The sequence below is a fragment of the Mustela nigripes genome, chromosome X (assembly GCF_022355385.1).
Source record: "Mustela nigripes isolate SB6536 chromosome X, MUSNIG.SB6536, whole genome shotgun sequence".
Taxonomy (NCBI): domain Eukaryota; kingdom Metazoa; phylum Chordata; class Mammalia; order Carnivora; family Mustelidae; genus Mustela; species Mustela nigripes.
This window is the reverse complement of record NC_081575.1, coordinates 107,091,563-107,111,532: the sequence shown is the minus strand read 5'-3', so window position 1 is coordinate 107,111,532 and position 19,970 is coordinate 107,091,563. Positions and strand designations below refer to the sequence as shown.

The 19,970-nt window shown below is 43.3% G+C and overlaps 2 protein-coding genes across 6 annotated transcripts in view; one reads left to right on the top strand and one right to left on the bottom strand.

Moving 5' to 3' along the window:
- The window catches only part of CNKSR2 (connector enhancer of kinase suppressor of Ras 2), a 280,721-nt gene extending 264,454 nt beyond the window's left edge, over positions 1-16,267 (top strand). For 4 of the 5 annotated variants that reach the window (XM_059384801.1, XM_059384800.1, XM_059384799.1 and 1 more), the window contains 2 exons: positions 11,148-11,344; positions 13,973-16,267. In XM_059384801.1, the coding sequence (XP_059240784.1) occupies positions 11,148-11,344; positions 13,973-14,188 (413 nt within the window). In that variant the 3' untranslated portion in view covers positions 14,189-16,267. Of the gene's footprint in view, positions 1-3,893; positions 5,226-11,147; positions 11,345-13,972 lie in introns of those variants that run through there. The other variant, XM_059384802.1, reaches the window with a different exon arrangement.
- Positions 16,268-17,046: 779 nt separating this feature from the next.
- Positions 17,047-19,520, bottom strand: KLHL34 (kelch like family member 34). Its single transcript, XM_059386169.1, has one exon. The coding sequence runs from the start codon at positions 19,513-19,515 to the stop codon at positions 17,551-17,553; it is 1,965 nt and encodes a 654-aa protein (XP_059242152.1). The 5' UTR covers positions 19,516-19,520; the 3' UTR covers positions 17,047-17,550.
- Positions 19,521-19,970: the final 450 nt, after the last annotated feature.

The window sequence follows — 19,970 nt, the reverse complement described above, 5'->3', positions numbered from 1 at the left end:
GTGTCTTTGGTTGGAACATTCTGAACCAAGGTATATCATCAGCCCACTCTTTCAAGATTGACACTAAGTATTACCGATTATCAGTTCTTTTTTTTTTAAGATTTTATTTATTTATTTGACAGACAGAGATCACAAGTAGGCAGTGAGGCAGGCAGAGAGAGAGGAGAGAGGAGGAAGCAGGCTCCCCAGCTGAGCAGAGAGCCCCATGTGGGGCTCGATCCCAGGATCCTGGGATCATGACCCAAGCCGAAGGCAGAGGCCCTAACCCACTGAGCCACCCAGGCGTCCCCGATTATCAGTTCTTGATGTTAGATATTCAAAAAGGAAAAACCTGAATCTGAATACACATTTAAAAGGCGAGGCTCCAGATAATAATGTTAAAGAAGTTTGGGTTTTGTTTTGGTTTGGTTTTTTAAGCACACAAAACCGCTCCTACTCTCCTGGGAACTCCAGTGTTGCTTGGATGTCTGCTCTTGGTGACCTTTGTTATCTGCAAGCTGCTTAAGACCAGCAATCGGGAGCCTTGCCCTTAAATTTGCCCTCAATCTCACTGATAATGGTGTGGATGGAACCAAATTTTCTCTTAGAACTCAGAAGTGGGAATTTTTCAAAGGCTGTCGCAGCTTAAGCACTTATTTCCATTTTCCCATTTTTTATTCTCTTTCATTCATTAAGAAAAAGATTTTTGTCACCTATTTTGAATTCAAACTTGATCATTCTCTTGCAAGTATTTGTGCCTATGTGCTTACCTCATAATCTAATTCTCAGGTATTTGATTGAAGGATCATCAGCTCTTCCCTGCAGGCTCGCTGTTAGAAGGCTGATTACATTTCTAAAACTTACGTTTCTAGAATCCCTATTATTTGTATGATTCTTAGTGGGGAGATTTTTAAAAATTTATGAAACAAAAAGGGAAAAAAATCCTCCTCAACAATCGTTTCGTAGACACAGTCTGTAAAGAGCTTGCATAGGAAATGGATCCAGACGGCAATAAGTTATCTTATACATGACCCGACGTGGTATTACCTCTGGGTTCACTTTTCAAATCTCAAGGGGTTTAGTAACAGGGAAACAGGATCTGTTTCTTTTTATCCAGCTGGGCTGGTGGCCTCACAACTGGAGGTTTCAGTGATGAGTGGAAGTTCAATAAATATTTGTTAAGTAACATGTCAAACAGAAACATTACTGATTTTCTTGAGACAGGATAGAACACTGCTCTTGTTTGAAAATGTAACTGGTTAAAGGATGGCTAAGTAGTGAAGTTTCTTTTAATAGCAGGAAGTAGAGAATATTTTTATAGCTAATTAGGATACTGGCCAAAAGAATATAAAACCATCAGGAGCCATATAATTTAAAGTTTTGTTGTTTTCTTATAAGGAACATGTAATTTCCACCTGTTCTTTCAAAAAGGAATAAAATTAGTCTTATTATAATAAATCAGTTGTAACTGGTTTGGATATTGTGACTATTGGGGGATAAATGAAGTTGTCAGCTGCAAAGAAGAGGGAGGGAGAGAAGGTCCAAGGGAAGTACAAAGGGAGAGAAGAGAGAGGATGTTGAGAACCAGAAAGGGACTGGGAAAAGTTACAGACACATATAAGTATGAGGTTTCCCGATGTCCAGGGTAGGCTTTCATGGAACAGTATCATTTACGAAGCGGGTTGGTTTGTGTTCTGGAAATTCCCTGTAGATGAGCCACATACGAGTCCCGCAGAGCTGCCCGGCCTGTCTGCCCGGGCTGCTGCTCACCCTGCAGATTCCGAACGCAGGGGCAGACAGTGAATTCAGGGACCCTGAGCCTGGAAGTAACTTTACAGTCATTCCATGCGCCTCAAATATAAAGAGGAACTATTTAACACTACCTAAAAATAAAGCTTAAAGGAATTTTTTCAAGCAGTTTACCAAGGCCTCTTTTATCTTGCTGTATTCTCTGTAGACAAAGATATTTGCATCCAGTTCCTCAGCAAAAAACCTTGAATTTGTGTGAGGGGTGACACACAGTGTTACACGGGCAGCGCTTGCGACTTACAAACTATGCGTATAGGCGGTACAAAATTGCCATCTGTCCAATCCGCCTGAGCCCCGGTGCAGCCCATCCCAATGTGCCTGGCCTACAGCGGGGTCGCGGACGGCGGTGGGCACAAGAATCAAAAGGGTTGCTTGCTCTAAATGCAGATTCCTGAGTTCCGTGCCCAGAAATTCTGATCCAGTAGATTAGAGGTAGGCCCCGAAATCTGTGTTGAACAACCTCCACCCCAGAGATCTGGTAGCCAGCGTCCGGACCACCGCTAGTGGAACAAACACCTTTCCCTAAGGAGTTCTCTTCTCCCCTGCCTCTCTGTCCGGACTGGGAAGCTAGTTGTAGCCATTCCGAGTAGCCATCCCCCCCCCCCCCCCCCCCGAACCCTGCCATCCTGCACTCTGGCAAGGTGCTCCACTGACAAGGGGGTTTGCAGCCTTCCCTACTGGAATTCAGCAATCACACAGAAACATTATCACACATGTAACTGACATGTGACTTAACTCTCAGGGCTCTTGTTCAGGTTCAGCATGGGTTAAATGCACCAGAAATTAAGCCCCTTGTGTAACGTTGTTTCTGAGGGCGAAAGAGGGATGTGCTGAAAACAGCTTACAAAATGTTTGAATTGCTTAGACAAATTAGGAACAGTTTAAATTTAGAAACGACCTTGTGCCCAAGGTAGTTTGCCTCTGATTTTGCCATTTGAAACTCCATGACCTTCTGGAACAAAGCGGTGGGAGGCAGAGCTAGCGTTCCAGGACTATCATTTTCTAAAATGCTGTATTGTCTTTTCTTTCATTGGACTTCCCTCTGATTACTTAATGTTTAGCCCTTTTCTGCAAAAGAAGGATATGATATAATAAAAGTTCTGCCGATTTCTGAACTACACTGTGTCCTGTTATCTAGATGCTATGCTATGGGCAATTGCAGCCTTCCATTTTCTAAGGGAGGTGGTAATGAACAATAGGCTTTATCTGTTCCCTCTCCCACTTTGTTCCTTGATAGAACTCAAAAAAAAAAAAAAAAAGGATACCATGGGGATATTGGAGATAGAAATCTGCCTCGGACTAGAAAGAAAAATATGGCTGATTTGTGCGCGATGACAATTTTTGGATTCCCCCAAACCCAAAAGAAAATGAACTAAAAGAGATCACAGCTTCTTTTATCCCAGTTGTTCTTTGTTGCCCACATCGTTTAGAAATTTTGGTCTCTTGTTTCTTAATTCCTCGCCATATGGCCTACGCTCAGGTGTAAAGTCACCATTTCACCATGCTTACCCTGTGAGGGCTTTTCATTTCTCTCCACTTTGGATGGGTCAGCGGGCGGCCTCCTCATTGGAGCCCTGCTAGCTGGGCTCTTCTGTCTCACTGACGAACACGTGGTCTCATAGGGATCAGGGCAGTTAGGTAGAAGGCAGACCAGGAAATTTTTCCTCGTGCTTCTTGATTGGATGAATCCGAGGAAAGCTCTCCTACAGAAATACAGTTTCATTTTCTTGGAAGACTGATCATTTTACATGTATATGGAGAATACTTTGACCATAAACTTTTCTGATTAGAATTACAGATGTGCATATGCAAGCATAGAAGTGGGAAAAGATGTATCCGCGCTGTGCATTATTTTGTATAATAAGGTTGGCGTTTCCAGATAACCGAGCATAAAACAGAAACTGTCCCATTTATGGCCAAGTAGACTTGCATGCCAACAGAAAGACATGATGGTATTAAGACCATATGCAATTCTAGCCATTTTTTTCTCTTTTCTCTTCATGGGTATTGCATGATGGTATTTCGAATACAAATACTAATGTGCTTTGGAAATAATGGCACTCGCAGGTCTTTCATCATATTGTATCACTGCTTTATCATATTAGGCTAATACACTGCGAGAGTTGGTAGAACCTCTCCATGCCAAATCGGATCCACTTCTGTTGGCACTCAACCCATTGGACTCACAGATTGATAAGCTAATGTTTAGAGAATTTAGATCGGAGAGAGTCGGCACGGCGCAGACTCAACATCAACCTCTTGCAAGCAACTAAAATGGCCTCGTCCTTGCTGTTTATAACAGAAAACTGACTTTTAAAAAGCTTAGATCGTCAAGTGTGTTGGATTGGGGGCCTCCCTAAAGGGATATTAAGAAGGGCAGGCCACTCTTAAGAAGAATGCAAGCTTCCTACACTGGGACTAGCATAAGATCAAAGCCCATCAAGATGGAGCACAGTGACAGAAAACTGCCGTTTCTGTGGGAGAACGGAAGGGGAAGGGTACTGACTGGGCAAGGGCTGTGTGTGGTGACACCTCAGTTGTATTCTTCCGACACCAGGAAAGGAGAGGGATCAGCTCCGATAACTAGAATACCCTGGCTATTTAATGGACTCCTTGGTGGCCTCTTTAAGGCAAAGCAGAGGAAGCAAATTCTGTGTATTAAGTGTATTTTGCATTTTTAAAACTTGACGTGCTGTATTGTACTAAACTAAGTGTAACCTATTAAGGCAAGGTATACACACCCTGCTCTGAAATTTACTATGTTTCTTCTATTATCAAGTGTATTCAGGTGCAACACAGAGACTGCTTTCGGTGACACTAATGAAGAAAATTCCTCATGCCAGGCTTTATAGATTCCTCAGCTAAAATCCTAACTTTCTCCTTATTTCTTGGCACTTATATACAAATGGTGTTGCCTCATAGGACAGGCATGAGCTATTCTTTTTCTGTAAAATTTTCCAAATCTATAGGCTGTGGTTCTCACTTTTGAAAAAGTATTTTGTCTGGATGTCTTTCAAACTAGCTTTAGATATTATTTAATACTATGTAACTGGGTCCCCTATGGCTCAATATTGCTTATTTTTCTTCTGTAGTGGATGTGAATTTTCCTTAATTTAGTTGGATTAAGACACTCTGTAATAATTTCAATGCTAATCAATGGATATTTCATACTGTGCAATGAACAAATAATTCAACATTGTATTTGGAAATGTTTTTTCTCCTTCCTGTCGCCGCAGTGTGTGGTACTGCATAATGTGAATACCTGTAAAAATATAAATTACTTAAAAATAAAAATATGACCAGTTGGTATCAAATCTTTTTAGATAGCTAAATAATTTGCTAAGTATGCTTGATAGTAAATATCCAAAGAGAAGTAATCTCTGCTTCTTTCTCACAAATGGAATTTGTGTTGTGAATAAAAATCACATTGATCTGCCTTACAATTGCCTCTGTGCTCTAACCATTTTAATGTGTTTTTAAAGTATATATGAAAACAATGGTTGTAGTATTTAGAAATCCATTGAAAAGCTTTTTGTTGGCAGTTAATATTAGTAGGATCACCTTGGGTCATTCTCGCTGTTGAAGCATAGTAAAATGTTACGATAAAAAGAATTTTTGTTTGTTCTCGTTAAGGCATATGGTGACTCCACATCAATTTTTGAATATAATCGTGTCTTCGCTTTGGTTTTAAGCTGTCCTTTTTATGAATTCCTGCCTGAGAGCCAAGTACTTTGACCTCTATGTCTCTACTAGTTAAATTTTCTGAATTCTATGGGCAAATCTAGAATCTGTCATTTATGTCTGTGATTGTCCTTCAAAGAACCTTCCCTGTGGATCAATAAATCAATGCCAAGGATACCAAGACTTTGCCATCTGAACTACTCATCATCAAAACTGCTGTAGGGCCCAGAAAATTCAACCACTGCTTATTTATGGCATTAAACCACACAATTTGGCAGAAACTACATGCTCGGAGAGTGAATGCAGGATCAACTTCAGTTCTGCCTCTTTGGGCACATCTTCTTGGAAGTAAGCGTGCTTTACTATTGTGCAGAAGGGATTGCCTGACACTAGCATGGGCTCTACTTAATTTTGATGAAGCACAAGGTCATTCTTAACAAGGATGGGCTTCACATGTTCTTCTTTAGAAAAGATTCACTCCAGCTCTTCTTTTAAAAGAAAGGTGTTTCTCTCTCAAAATCATTTTTCATCATTATTTTGCCCCAAAGATGTAAATTACTTTTAATTATGAAAAGGGTGCTTGAGTACAGATCAACAGGTAAAAGCCAGCTCTTAAAATCTTCTCCTTTTTCCTTTTCTGCTATAGCAAACTGCCTTGTCTCCAGTTCTACAATGCTAGGCATAGCTATCGGCTTATATAAAAGCATGAATTAGGAGATCTAATATTTAATCATAAGACAATTCAAATTATAGTGTAAACTCCTGAATACATAACCATCTTTAGCTTAAAACCGAGAAACATTAAACCTGTCTACATTGAACCCATTAAAAGTTTAATTGGCACCTTACATATAAATAAGTTGTTTATTATGGCGTGCTCGTAAATTAGTATTCACAGAAACTGGTCCTGTGCCTCAATGCAAATGTTAATTGGCCTTCAGGACAAGAATAGTGCTCGACAGACGTGACACCCTCAGCCTGGAAGCCTCCGAGTGCTCTGCGGCTGCGCGAGAACAAATGCCTCTCACATCTGACCAGTGACTAATGCTACTATGTCCAGCCTTCTCTCCCACTTGTGACTTAGCTTTTCCCAGTCTGCTGTGCTCGTTGCCCAGCTGTGTTGTGGAAGGAACAACTGTTTCCATGAGGACATCATTGTCCAATTTTAAAAGAGCACACCTCCCTTCCAAAACATGTCCCAGAAATGATTATCCGTGGTTGGCTTGCTTCTTCAAGGGCCCCGTTGGTATACCGCATCACGTTTTGTTTTGTTTTCTTTTGCTCCTCTCCTTCGACATTGTCATTCCAGGGGCAGGGAAACTTAGGTCTCCGAGTTCGTATTCTGCTCTCCCTCATGTGCACCAAAGAAACCTGAACGAAATCACACAGTAAGCTGTCATAAAAATTACACAGTCACAGGATAGGGAGACATCTTTGGACTACTTTATGTATAAAGTAGAGGAGACCATCACTCACTTTAAATGCTGAGTGCCAAAGGCACCATGCCCGGGAGAAGAGTAGGGAATGCAAAGGAGAGGGAGGCATACTTTGCTCAGGGAAAGTCAGCCTCGTCCCAGTATATATGGGGCCATTAAGCTACAGGAGAAAAAAAAAAAAAAACTAGAATTTCTCCTCAGGTTTTATAACTCGTCCTTTCGAATTTATTTTCTGTGTCTGTTTTATAACGTGCATATCTATTAATATACATTAATACATGTATGTAAGTTATCAACAACGCAAGTGTTTTAACTGGTAAGGATGCATAATCAAAAAAGTTCGGAAACCATCGATCATGAATGTAGGGAAATACGTCAACCAAACACCTTTTAGTATGTGAGAGAGGCATTACCATCTGCTAATAAGCCATTTGCAGGAAAGTTTCAACAAACTACATATTATTTTGCGTTAGCTCGTGTTTTTTTCCCCTTGAGCTTTTTGTTTTTAATCACCGCCCGGAAGTCCTGTGCAACCTGAAACAACCAGACAGTGAATCGCTGTGATGCCACATTCCTAGAGTCCCCATATTTCATAGTGTAGTTAGAGTATGAATGAGAAAATAGAGGGTCTTCTTTCTCCCCTGCCAAGTAGGACACAGCCAGAAATGACGCCCCCCAGCCCCGCCACACAGAATACAAATCAACCTCAGTAATTTCATTGTGATCCTCAGATTATCAGCCAATGAAATTTTATGTCAGAAAGAGAAATGTGTATGTTCATTTTGCTTAAATAAAATTGAAAAGAGTATGTCATCTGATAAAGGACTAATTTACGCATTGTAAACGTAAATAAAATTTGGGAGGGAATTTATTCCTGCACAGACCCAGAATTCCTGAGTAAATTGGATACAAATTAAAATTTCACTGTAGCAGTGAGACACATCCTCATTAGGAATTGCAGAAGGTTCCTATATAGGTCCTGTGGTTTGCATGTGGTCTTCTACAAGTTGCCAACATTCAGAAAACATTCTTTCAAGTTACAAAAGATCTGGCTTTCCGCCAGTGCTCCAAATGGCTGAACATTGAAAGAAAGTCAGTTGGGAAGCAGAACTCAACAACTGCTTGCCTCATCCTCCAAAGCAAGCCTCTTCTAGAAGAAGAAAAGCCAAAGTATAAAAAAGAGAAGCCAGAAGAGAGGAGACAAAGAAGAAGAGAGCAAAACGAAGAAAATAAAGGTGCTTTCATATGCTCGCAAAGTTGCCACAGTATCCCCAGTTGACTTAATTGGTATTCTTCTGAGAAAAAAAATCAAGGAAACCAATTGAAAATTATAAAAGAAAATAAAGGTCTGTTTTTGTCTTGAATGTTGAGTTCTGTGTTGTTTTGACTGTTGAGCACAGTGAATCAGATTTATAATGTGACTTTCCTCCTCACCCCCGTCCTTTGGAAATAAAGGACCCTTTGTCTAGTCTTAAAATGTTAAGTAATTGGTGACATTTTGTGGTAGCCTGGCATCTCAATCCCTCATCTTTCTCATCCCACTGCTGTGTCTTGTGGTGTTGCATATGTGTATGATGTGTATGAACTGGTGGGGGGGGAAGCCTTACTTATCTCTAGTAGGAGCTGCACTATTCCATTAATATACTTGGAAATGTTTCTGTGTTCCGTCTCATTGTGATTACTTGTTCAAATGTGCTGCCTAGAGATAAATCTATACTGAATTCTTCTTAACAGCTGTCAAACCAGATTCTTCACAGAACTATGTTGTCCTTTAACCGCAAGAAGGGGGGAGAAAACTTTCCATTTGTATTTATTTAATAGCCGTGTGTGTCACTTTTTAGTATTAAATCTTTACTTATCCTTCTTAAGTAGGACCACATTGAAATTTTACAAAAAAGTCAGTCCCCTGGCCCAGTATTCCACAAACATTAAGAACTGGGGAGAAAGAAAACTGGGTAAGAATGCTTTTAAACAAAATATATACTCCGTACAGTATTAGGTAGTTCTCTTAAAATAAAATTTTACTATCTAAAATATAAAAATACGTCTGCCTCCCTGAATTCCTAAAACTCAATTCTGAATCCCTTTTTTTCTTCAAGTTCTTTCAAAAACTGAAAAGCCACTGATGCATTAGGCTACCTGATACATTAACCACTATAATTCCCATCAGTTAGGTCTCCCACCCTTCCTGCCCCCCCACCCCCCAGGCTCTATGAAATGACATCTGGCTCTATGAAATTTACATCTGGACAGATGCAATCCTGTCCTGAGGCACAAAGGACGGTGATGACCAAATAATTCCTCGGGGTCTCTTCTTGGCGCATGATTTATGAAATGGAATTATGCTGTTCCAATGCATCCTTGTTTTTACAACGCCCATTTAGTTACTCTCAATGACCTTATGATTTTGTGCCATCCTGGTTCCAAACCATTCTCAGTCAAAGCTCCCTATCTTATTTCCATCTTGCTGTTAAACCACAAAGCAGTTCCTCCTTTGCACAGTCCTCCATTCACCCATCCCTCAAAATCCTCTAGGTGTTGTTGACATCCAGGAATGAGCCAACAGAATTTAAAAAGCTGTTTAAGAGGGATTTTTGTATTTTTATAGTTCTAACTTAGGCATATGATTCAAAAGTTAAAAATTCGTTAGAGAGGGCTGATGATAACAAGGAACTTTCTAATGGAAGGACTCAATAACCATACCTAACCATACCGGCCTTTAGTTTCTAACCTCTGCAGCAGCGCCAAAAATTGAATACAAAACTGAAATGAAGTGACTTTTTACTGCTAAAGGTGATCCTTTCAAGTTAAGGTACTGTGTTTATGGGCTTTGGGGGCAGTTTTAGGTACACTCTCAGAAATTTTTTTAAGAATGCTGCTCTTTAAGGATGTTTCACAGATTCATCAACGCCTATTGTTAAATACACAGCTCGAATGACCCCTCACAAAACTGGCAGTAGAGAATTCTTGTTAAGATTATGGATTCTAGGGCCAGACTGTCCTGCTGCAATTCTGGCTCTGTCACTTACACTTACTAAGTATGTCCTTGAGCAAGGTGCTTCCCTGCTATCAAATGAAAATCAAATAGACCTCCTCTCAGTACTGGGAGAATTAAGAGAAACCGTGAATGGTAATCACTTACCCTTCTGCCTGGCACATATAAATGTTAACTACTGTTATCAGCAATTAGCAATTAGGGAAGGTTTTTTTTTTTTTTTTAAAAGTATGTCAGAAAGCTTAAAATATTCACATGGACCATGGTGGGATGAACAACATTCCATATTTACTCCTTGAGCCAATATAATTAGTATTCCTCAAATAGTACTCTTTGGCTCTCTATTAAAGGAAATGTGAGATAACCCTAATCCTATCTACCACTCAAAGCAAAATCTGAGTTTATCTTTGTTTATCATTATTGAGAAAGATATGGCAACAGTGTTCAGTCGACTAAAGAACAAGATGGGAGTTTGATTCATTCAAATAGATCAAAGATCCTTTCCTGAACCAATCTCTAATTTTTTTTCCCCAAAATACATAATTGGAGTATTTCCTTTGCAGATCTTACAAACACTGAGTAGCTTCTCCTAGTATGTGCCAGATTCTTCCTTACATTTGCATAGAAACATTCTCCTATTTCATTTTAACTAAAGCATTATTATTAATGAAAATTTATGATCATTTACTACATTTACAATGTGGCAGGCATTACTATGGCAGTCACATGAAACCTGGTACGTTATTGGAAGATTTTTATAATCAGATATACTCCAGTGAATGCCATTCCATCTGACGCAGTTCAGAAAAATGTAAAAAATAGTTCATTCAGTATTGCTACACCAGGAGAGCTCTATTAATCAGCACTTCTATGCTTCTGAGGATAACAATAAGGGATATTCATTCATGTATTAAAATATTAAATTATGTGCAGGATCGTTTCTGTGTTGTGTACCTTTTGTACTCTGAATGTGATGGACTCGATATATACGGCGATTTGCTCTTAAGAGAATATTCTGTTAATCAAACATTTTATTATTTGACCATTCCAAAAAAATCTTACCTAATATAACTAGCAGCTGTGGGGTTTTTTAATGTAATAGAGTGTTTTCTCAATCATTCATTATCCTGTTTTTCAGATGGTTTAGATTTTTTTTTTTAGTAGATTTTTGGAGTGTCCATTAACTGTCTATTACACTGGATTCACTTCTCTCTCTTTCTCTCTCTCTCTCTTTTTGGACATTGCAGGTGAAGGTAGGGAAGAAAACTTGGGAGATTCATTGCAAGATTTATACAGGGCATTGGAGCAAGCCAGTCTGTCACCACTGGGAGAACATCGTATTTCAACCAAGATGGAGTACAAGCTATCATTTATAAAGAGATGTAATGACCCTGTAATGAATGACAAACTACACAGGCTGAGAATTCTCAAAAGCACTTTAAAGGTAAGATATGAAATGGAAGGAGAAATTCCTTTCAAGAGATTCATTCTTGAGCTCAGTGGATTACCAGCTACTCTGAAGAAATACAAAATGGGGAGGTGGAGGGGCGGGCAGGAAAACAGGAAGAACCTGAAACTGAGCCATTCCTGCGGCGTTGTCAGTGCACTGGTAGGGAGGAAATAACCCTAACTTCTCATTATCATCTCAGAGTATTGGCTAAATGTTATGTGACTTAGTTCTTGGAGAAAACAGGATATAATTAAATTTTTTTTTTTTTCAAAAATGTGGGGCTGGTGTTATTCCTCGGTCGTTCGTTTTCCTAAGATAAATATGCCATGTAGTTATTAATATAGTTATTAAAAGAACACAGCATGTATGCAGGATGCACTAGTGGGCACTGAAATGCTTACAGATATTTCATGAATATCTCCTACAGCACATTTGGAGTGAAGCTACAGTGATTCGTGTTCCGTGTACAAATTTTATAATTGTTCTGTTTATGCTATCAGTTCCCAACTCACATGTAACTTTCTTATTCTACATTTCCATAAGGGCTTACATTATCTCCAGTCTCCTTATTATGCCACCCCCAGACAGGGAGGAGGTGGTGAAGAGAGGGTTGCAGAGAGGCAGGAAGTTGAAGAGGGAAGCAGAAAACAGAGCCCCCTCATTGTGTGTGTATGAGGGAGGGGAGAGGGCCTGCTCTACCAGCTCTCCCTACGAGGGCCTTCCACCCTGGAAAAATCGAAAACAGAAAAGAACTACCACACAGAGTATGTGGTGCAGTAATTTCGGGAAACAGAAGGTCAAAGGGCTCCTTTGGGAAATATTTCAGATCCATAGTGTGCTGCTGAGGTTTGGTGATTTTGAAGTATTGATGAGTACCAAGGAGATAAACAAAATGGAAAAATGCATGATTTAGAAAAGTTTCCAGGAGCAAGCAGCCAAGTTTTCAGAGTCAATTAGCTTCCAGTTGGCATTCATGCAAGCACTCTTGCAAATCCATGGGACAACTTAATGGCCTTTTGGTCACCAAGGCCAGAATTCTAAAAAGAGCTACAATATTCATAAGAATAATTCTGCTAGGGGTGCCTGGGTGGGTCAGTCTGTTAAGCATCAGACTCTTGATTTTGGTTCAGGTCATTATCTCCGGGTTGTAAGATCAAGCCCCACGTGGGCTCTGAACTCAGCCCAGAGTCTGCTTGTCCCTCTCCCTCTGCTCCTCCGCTCTCTTGTTCCCTCTCTCTCACACACAAATAAGTAAAATCTTAAAAAAAAAAAAAAAAAAAAGATTCTGCTGAGCAGCCCTGCTCCAAAGATGACCTCACCTTCCCATCTTACAGAGCACCCCCACCCCATTCAGACCCAACTATCTGGTTATGAAAACAAACAGGCATTTTGAAGCTGGTCAGGCTCACATATTTTTAAAGACCTGCTTCTGTCTCGTTCTCTCAGCACTTCATACCTGTCTTTTATGCTCTAGATTCCCAAAAGCATTTACTTCCATAGCAAAGAATTTGAGCTGCCAGTGATCAGTTCATTGAGTATTGGTGAGTCACTAGGGGTATGAGGCTGCGCTCGCTCTCTGGAGAGAAGATGATGAAAAGTCACTGGAAAGAAATGCCCCTCGTTGATAAAACCGAACTATAGAGCCCCATATTTTTTGGTGTAGGAAGTTAACAGAGGATGGAAATCTCCCATGAGGGAAGGACAAGTGCCCAAGCAACCCCGGATGTGTATAGTCCTTGGAACTGTAAGAGGCCCCTCACTGAGTGAAGGGCCACTCCTGGTAGCCTCAGCCCAGCCTCGCTGTCTCCATCTGGCCCCAAGGACAGGAACAACTGCTTAGGCACCTTGCTCTTTCCCGCCCAGATCTCCCTTCCCACTTCCTGCAGAACATTCCCTAGACTTCTCTGCCCCTTCCTTGAGTCCTTAAAAGACAGGCCATAGCTTTTCAGACTGTCTTACCCCCTCATCTTCTGTCACCCACCCCCACCCACCTGGAAGACTCACTTCTCCTGTAGAAGACAGCTGTGCTGCGTTGAGTTCTCCCATAAGGGAGAACTGAGAGCGGGCCTCCAGCAGAGAAGGGAGGGCTCCCTTGCATTGCAGACCCCCAGGGCTACATTCGTACAGCAAGAGTTATGTATTTGTAGTGACAGGAGGCTCATGCCTTCTCTCATGCAAGTATGAGGAGCTAACCATCTAGCAGGAAAGACAGGACCAGGCAAAAGTTAACTCAAGACATAGTATGTGGTAAGTCCACTCAGTGGCAGGGATAAAGTGTTAGGAGGACATAAATGAGGGAGAAAACTTTTTTTTTTCGATTTTTGATGGAAAGCTTTAAGAAATGAGAGGCATCTGAACTGGATCTAAAAGAATGAGGAAGGTTTCCATAGACAGAGATGGGAAACAAGACCAGCCAGGAGAAATGAACCACACGGAGTGGGCAATACAGGGGTACCTTGGGTGTAGAAAAAAGTACACTAGGACTTGAGTCTAAATAGCTGGGTTTGAGCTTACCAGAGCCCTTTGTTATGGGCTTCTTAAGATTTGCATATTAACTTCCTATTTTAAATGTGAATAAAAGTCTGTACCCAACTTAATTGTTGAATCCTTTTTGCTTTTCAGGCCAGAGAAGGGGAAGTAGCCATTATTGATAAAGTCCTAGACAATCCAGACTTGACATCTAAAGAATTCCAACAATGGAAGCAGATGTACCTGGATCTTTTCTTGGATATCTGTCAAAACACCACCTCAAATGACCCATTAAGTATTTCTTCTGAAGTAGATGCGATCACTTCCTCTCTCACACACACTCACTCGTACATTGAAACACATGTGTAAGTGTATTCTGCTCTCTGGCCATCCGGTATCTTCTGGTACATTGAACAAGTATATGAGGTAGTTTTATATCAGTGTGTGGGACACTTGACAAGCTATACTTTAATGTTACCAAACTATATGAAACAAACCATATATGGTCATGATACCACTGTCTTTAACGAGCATTTGTATATTTTATATGCAATTAGTGCTCAGCTTATGTTTACCATGTGCAAAATCAACTGTCTACAATGACTTAAAATTAACTTTTGCAAACAACTCTGAAGACAGGTGGTCTTCAAGTAGTAAAACCACAAAAAGGCAGTTTTCTATCTAAGGTCATCTTTTCTCCCTCTAAGTTAATTTTATATAAACAAGACTTCAAAAAGTAAATCACATTTTTTCAGGTGCAGACATCCTTGTGGGTGGGAAAGAATTTAAACCTTTTTTATATTTATTAAAATGTTCTAAGAATTTTCTTAAACATTGCACAAAGTTTAATGCTGTAGTTTTATTTTTGTGAAATGTAGATGTGCATACAAGAGTTAAGCAAAATAGAGGAGCATCAACATAAGAAAAGTTCAGGTATCTAATATTCGTCTTAAAAGTCTGTTAACTTGTGAAAGCCGGTTAATGGAAATACTATTCCAAATCTATGGGGACACTTAATGGTGTATCAGGGCAAAGCTTTGTAAGATGTTTTTGTAACTAAGACCAAAATTGAAGATAGAGCTGCTTTATTTTCTTGGTTTAAATCTTCCTTTATTTTTGTAGTGATGAAATGCTGATTGTGTACAGAGGAATTTGAGAGTGGATTTTGTAAAACACAGCTAATTTGCCCAGAAAGGCAGCTAACAGATTATATATATACATACACACATTTATATGTGTGTATATATATATAAAATTTCAGCCCAAACTCATGTTTTTAAACTCCAGCTCCTAAAAAACAAGGGATAAACTGAAATGAATCAACTTTCCAGTTAGTTTCCAATTCTCCCGCTAGTCCATTAATTAAACTTACGTAATTATATTTCAGGCAGGGAAGTAAAATACGTTTAGTTACAGGCTAATGCGTGTTATAATATAGAAAACAATATTGAAAACTTAAAATGCGCCTCTCTCCTGAGGAGCAAGAGGATAATGGTCATTCAGAGATATATTACATTGAATTGTATGAGAGAAAGAATTTATAGAGGTTTTTCCTAGCTTCATGAATTGTTTCTATAGCGTGGATGAAGTCTGTGAAAAAGTCCTCTTCATATATTTTCCATTTATAAGTATCTCGTTTTTGAAAGTGATCACAGCATGATAATGACTGTGCTGCTTTTTAGTGTCTGGCTGCATAACGTACAAATCACAATTTGCTGTTTTTTTAGGAGGAGGAAGGAACCCTCCTTTACTATTCTATATCCTAAAATCTACTTCTAATCAGCTTTATACTGTTGCCTGTACAGCTCAGTGAATGTACTTTCATCTCTAAGAGTTCAGATATTATGCCAGTGAATATTTTTGCTGTAGAGGAGAAAGTAAAAACTCCACAGCAGGGATCTTTTTCTTTGCTTTTGAAACCAACATTGAATCACTATCGTTTTGCAGACTTTGCACACTGTACAGGAGAGTGGCCTTTCTACAGCACATTTTCAGTAATCCTATATTTAGTCAAAATGGATGAGAAATCACGTATTAATGTTTGTATGGAATTTTGGGTCTAGTGTAATATTTTTATCATTTAAAAAAAACCTATTTGTAAAAACATTTATTTACTGCATGGATATTGACGTACATTAAATTTGTGGAATTTTGTATATGTAAAAAAACAAACAATCAGAAAACACACCAAAACCTCTTGTCCTAAAATGAAGTGTGCTTGTTACAGGTGTTTAGACTTGTTGATGTTTACTAGACCAAACGTGTACATTCACTTAAAACTATCTGTACCTGATGGATGTGTTATGAATACAGTGGCAACATTGTGCCCTGTGAAGAACGGGCAGTTGACGGAAAGACTAGTTGTGTTGCTACTAAGCAGCTTTTACTTTTGTAAAGTCAGCTCTGTTGTTTTAAATGGTAAAAATTAAACTAATGAATTTTAAAAGACTCGTGACTAGCTTAGCATGAAAGAGACCTTTTAACACTATATTTATCTGTACATTTTATTGCATTAGTTTCAAATCTAGGAGAGAGGCAGCACTGTAAACTGAAGTGAAATAAATTTAGCTCTTAATGAATCCTTATAAGGCACCTATTTTATTCCTACAGAGTCCTCACCACCTTTCTTTGAGACCTAATCACAAAGCCGCCCTTCCCCGACCCCTTCCCTAGTCAGGAGTTGTTACTTTGCCGCCGTCTAAGCCAGAAGCAGCAGCTGTTCATGTGTGCAAGGGTCTTTTCTGAGACCCTGCAAAACCAAGCTCCTTCCCCACTTAGGGACACAAACTTGCACCTGTTCCTCTTTCCTTTCTGTTGATTCTTGGGAAGTTGCGGAGGTGGGGGGGGGCTGCCAAAAATGTGTTCTATGTTTGTTTGTTTGTTTGTTTGTTAACAAATATAACCTACGACCTGACTGCAGAATGACCTTTGAAAGAAGATGAAAGAAATAAGTTTGGGTTTTCCTAGATGTTCCACGTAACCAGAAGAACATGATTATTATGGCCAAGGACTGCTGAAGTAAAACGGAAACCAATGAGCTGACTAAAGCTAGGGCAAAAGCAGGCTAGGGGGTAAGAATGAGGGACAGAAAAACTTAACCTAGGATATTTTCTCAAAAAAAAAAAAAAAAAGTTCTTTCTTAGAGATTTTCTTCCCTCTCAGTCCTATATTTATATTAAGCCATCAGAGCAGAACTATAAACATAGTTCTGAATCATAAAATCCTAGTTCTCCTTACAATGACTTCATGCTTTTAATGAAGGCACTTTCTCTTCACTCTTTACTCAGCTAAAGCCCTCTTTTCTAAGTATTTATTACAGCCTATATAGCTAACAATTGTCCGGGTTTTGTGTTTAACTTCTCGTGGTACATATTTGGCCTTGTTTGGCACAAAAGTAATCACTGTTTAGCACCTAGGGCAACACTTTAAGAAGAAAAACAGGGCCATATTTTATTTTCAAAAGTCCATCTCTAGACCGGCATGAGTCTTCCTAGAAATCCCCAGCTCACTGAAGCCGATTCATAAATCCTATTTTGACCCCTTCTGTCTCCCCATTCTCAACTTCAGGGGCATTGTTCCTCCTCGACCAAGCCCTTGTTTGCATCCTTAAACTTGAGCAGCCGCTCTGCTCCCAGAGTCCCATTCTTAGGAAAAGCCCACGCGTTACTCTGTAATAAGCCCGCTCAAGCGCGACTTTTTCTCCTCTGTCGTCCCAAGACTGGGTTAGTGCACTAACCCATCAAGCTCCGCACTAAATCTGGCGTCTCTCCGAGCCCTCCCTCCCTCTCCTCATCCCCACCCTCAGCCAGCTGCAGCACTGCGCACTGCAGGCCGCTCCAGGCCCAGGGTAGCGCGCACCCGATGTCCTCCCAGCGGTCCAGGTCGAGGTCATAGCCCACCACGTTGCGAGTAGGCACCTGCCGCGAGTCTCGCCACTTGAGGCCGCCCAGCAGCAGAGCCGTCTCCTCCACCACGGCCAGCCCATAGCAGAAGCGATCATAGGGTAGCGGCCGCAGCCGAGTCCACTGGTCCGTGCCGGGGTCATAGCGTTCGATCTCAGAGAAGGGCTCATAGCGCCCCAGAAAGGCGAACACCGCGCCGCGCAGCACAGCCATGTGGTGCCCAAAGCGGGCGGTGCTCATGGGCGCCCTCTTGCTCCACGCTCGCTCCCCAGGGCCCAGGGAGTACAGGTCCCGGAGGCTGCTCGCGCCGCCCTCGCCTCTTCCCGCCTTACCCCCAGAGATGTACACGACGCCACGGTCCCCGACGGCCCCCGCGTGGCCGTGCAGCGCCCGCGGCAGCGCCCCGGCCGCCGTCCAGCGGTCCCGGCGCAGGTCATACATCTCTACGGACGCCAGCGCCTGGCCGTCCGCGCCCAGACCCCCGACAGCCAGGAGCCCCTCGCCCACCGCGCCGCACCAGAAATGGGCCCGCGCTTCCCGCATAGCGGGCACCGCCGTCCAGGCGTGGAAGCGCGGGTCGTAACGGTGCACTTCGGCCGTGACCGGCCGCACGCCGTCTGCCAGGGGTGGGGAGGCGCCATCAGGACTCTCCCCGCCCAGGACGAAGAGGAAGTTGCCTGCGGTGCACACGCTGTGCCCCAGCAGCGGTGCAGGCAGCCGCGTGAGGCTGCGCCAGCGGTGGTTGTACACGTCGAAGGCCACCACGTCCTGGGTGAACTCCCAATCCTCCTCCTCCTCCTCCTCCTCCTCCTCCTCCTCCTCCTCTTCCGACTGCTCGTCCTCCTCCTCCTCCTCCGGCGGAGCAGCGCCTCTGCCCCTGGCTACCACCTGGCGGACCACGACCTCTTCGGTCACCGCCTCCCGCGCCCTGCGCCCCCCTACCAACAAGATGCGGGTTTGGGGACTCCGGACGCTGGTCTGCTCGCCCTGCAAGAGCGGCTGGCGGGAGGGCGCCGTGTGGTAGTTGAGGGCCTGGATGATGAGGCCCTTGACGCGGGCGGGCAGGGCGAGGCCAGAGCCCGAGTACACGCGCCGCAGCACGTCGGCACGTACTAGGCCGAAGCGAACGCGCTCGAGCAGCGAGACGCAGTGGGCCAGGCGTTCGGCCTCAGGCTCCCGCTTCAGCCAGGCCAGTGCCAGACCCAGCAGCCAGGCCTCAGGCACCCGCGCCAAGTCGGGGGCACCCAACACAGCCTTGAGCGACGTGGGGTTCAGCTCCAGCAGCCCCATGGGGCCCGCGCCCCGCAGCAGCAGCTCCCGCAGGTGGCGCACGATGCAGCTCTCCGCGGCGCCCAACGTGTGCGCCAGGCCGAAGCGCGCCGCCACGTTGGCTGCAAAGCAGCAGTTCTCCGGAGCCAGCTGGCGCTCCAGGTAGCGGCCGCACAGCCCCAGCGCCTCAGTCACCTGCAGGTAGCTGGCGGCCTCCAGCGTGTCTTCCACCGTGTCCATGGACAGCGGCAGCCAGGCGGTGTAAATGAAGTCCAGCAAGCGCTGCAGGCCGGCCGCCGACGGCACGTGTAGGTGGATCACGCTGGCCCTGGATTCCCGGGTGTGGCTCTTGAACAGAGCCCTGAAGTAGTCGCTGGAACACGCGAGCAGCGACCTATGCGCCGGGAACTCGGTGCCCTCAGCCTCCAGCGTCACGTCGCACAGGAAGCCCTCGGCGCGCAGGGCCTGATAGCCGGTGAGCAGCGCGCCGCCATGAGCCTTACAGTAAGATAGGAAGTAACTCATGATGTCCGGGGCGGGAAGCGGCCTGGCCGGGGCTGGAGCCCACCCGGCACGGCCAGAAGCATCTCGGGGTACGGCACCCCAGGGCCCCCTACGCGATCCCCAGAGCCCCTAGCAGGGCCCCATTTTTGCCTGCTCAGCTTAAAGCCCAGGGCTCCTTCATCCAGGCCTGCAGATATCCCTGTACCCTTCTCAGAGCAAAGCCGGTCGGGGGATGGTTTCCAGAAGCTCCCAGGAGCCGAGGGCGAGGGCGCGGAGTTTGGAGTCTTCCGGAGGGAGCGGGGTTGGCTTTTGGCTGCTGCCGAGGCTGCCAGCGCGTTGCCCGAAGCCCCCTCCCGGTTCCAGTTTGGGGAGCCCACACCTGCGCGCCAGGGGCCGCAGTGGCCACGCACCATCACCTGGAAGGGCCGAGCAGCGGGTGGACTGATTCTGAGGGGTGCTGGATCTCCGACAGCGCT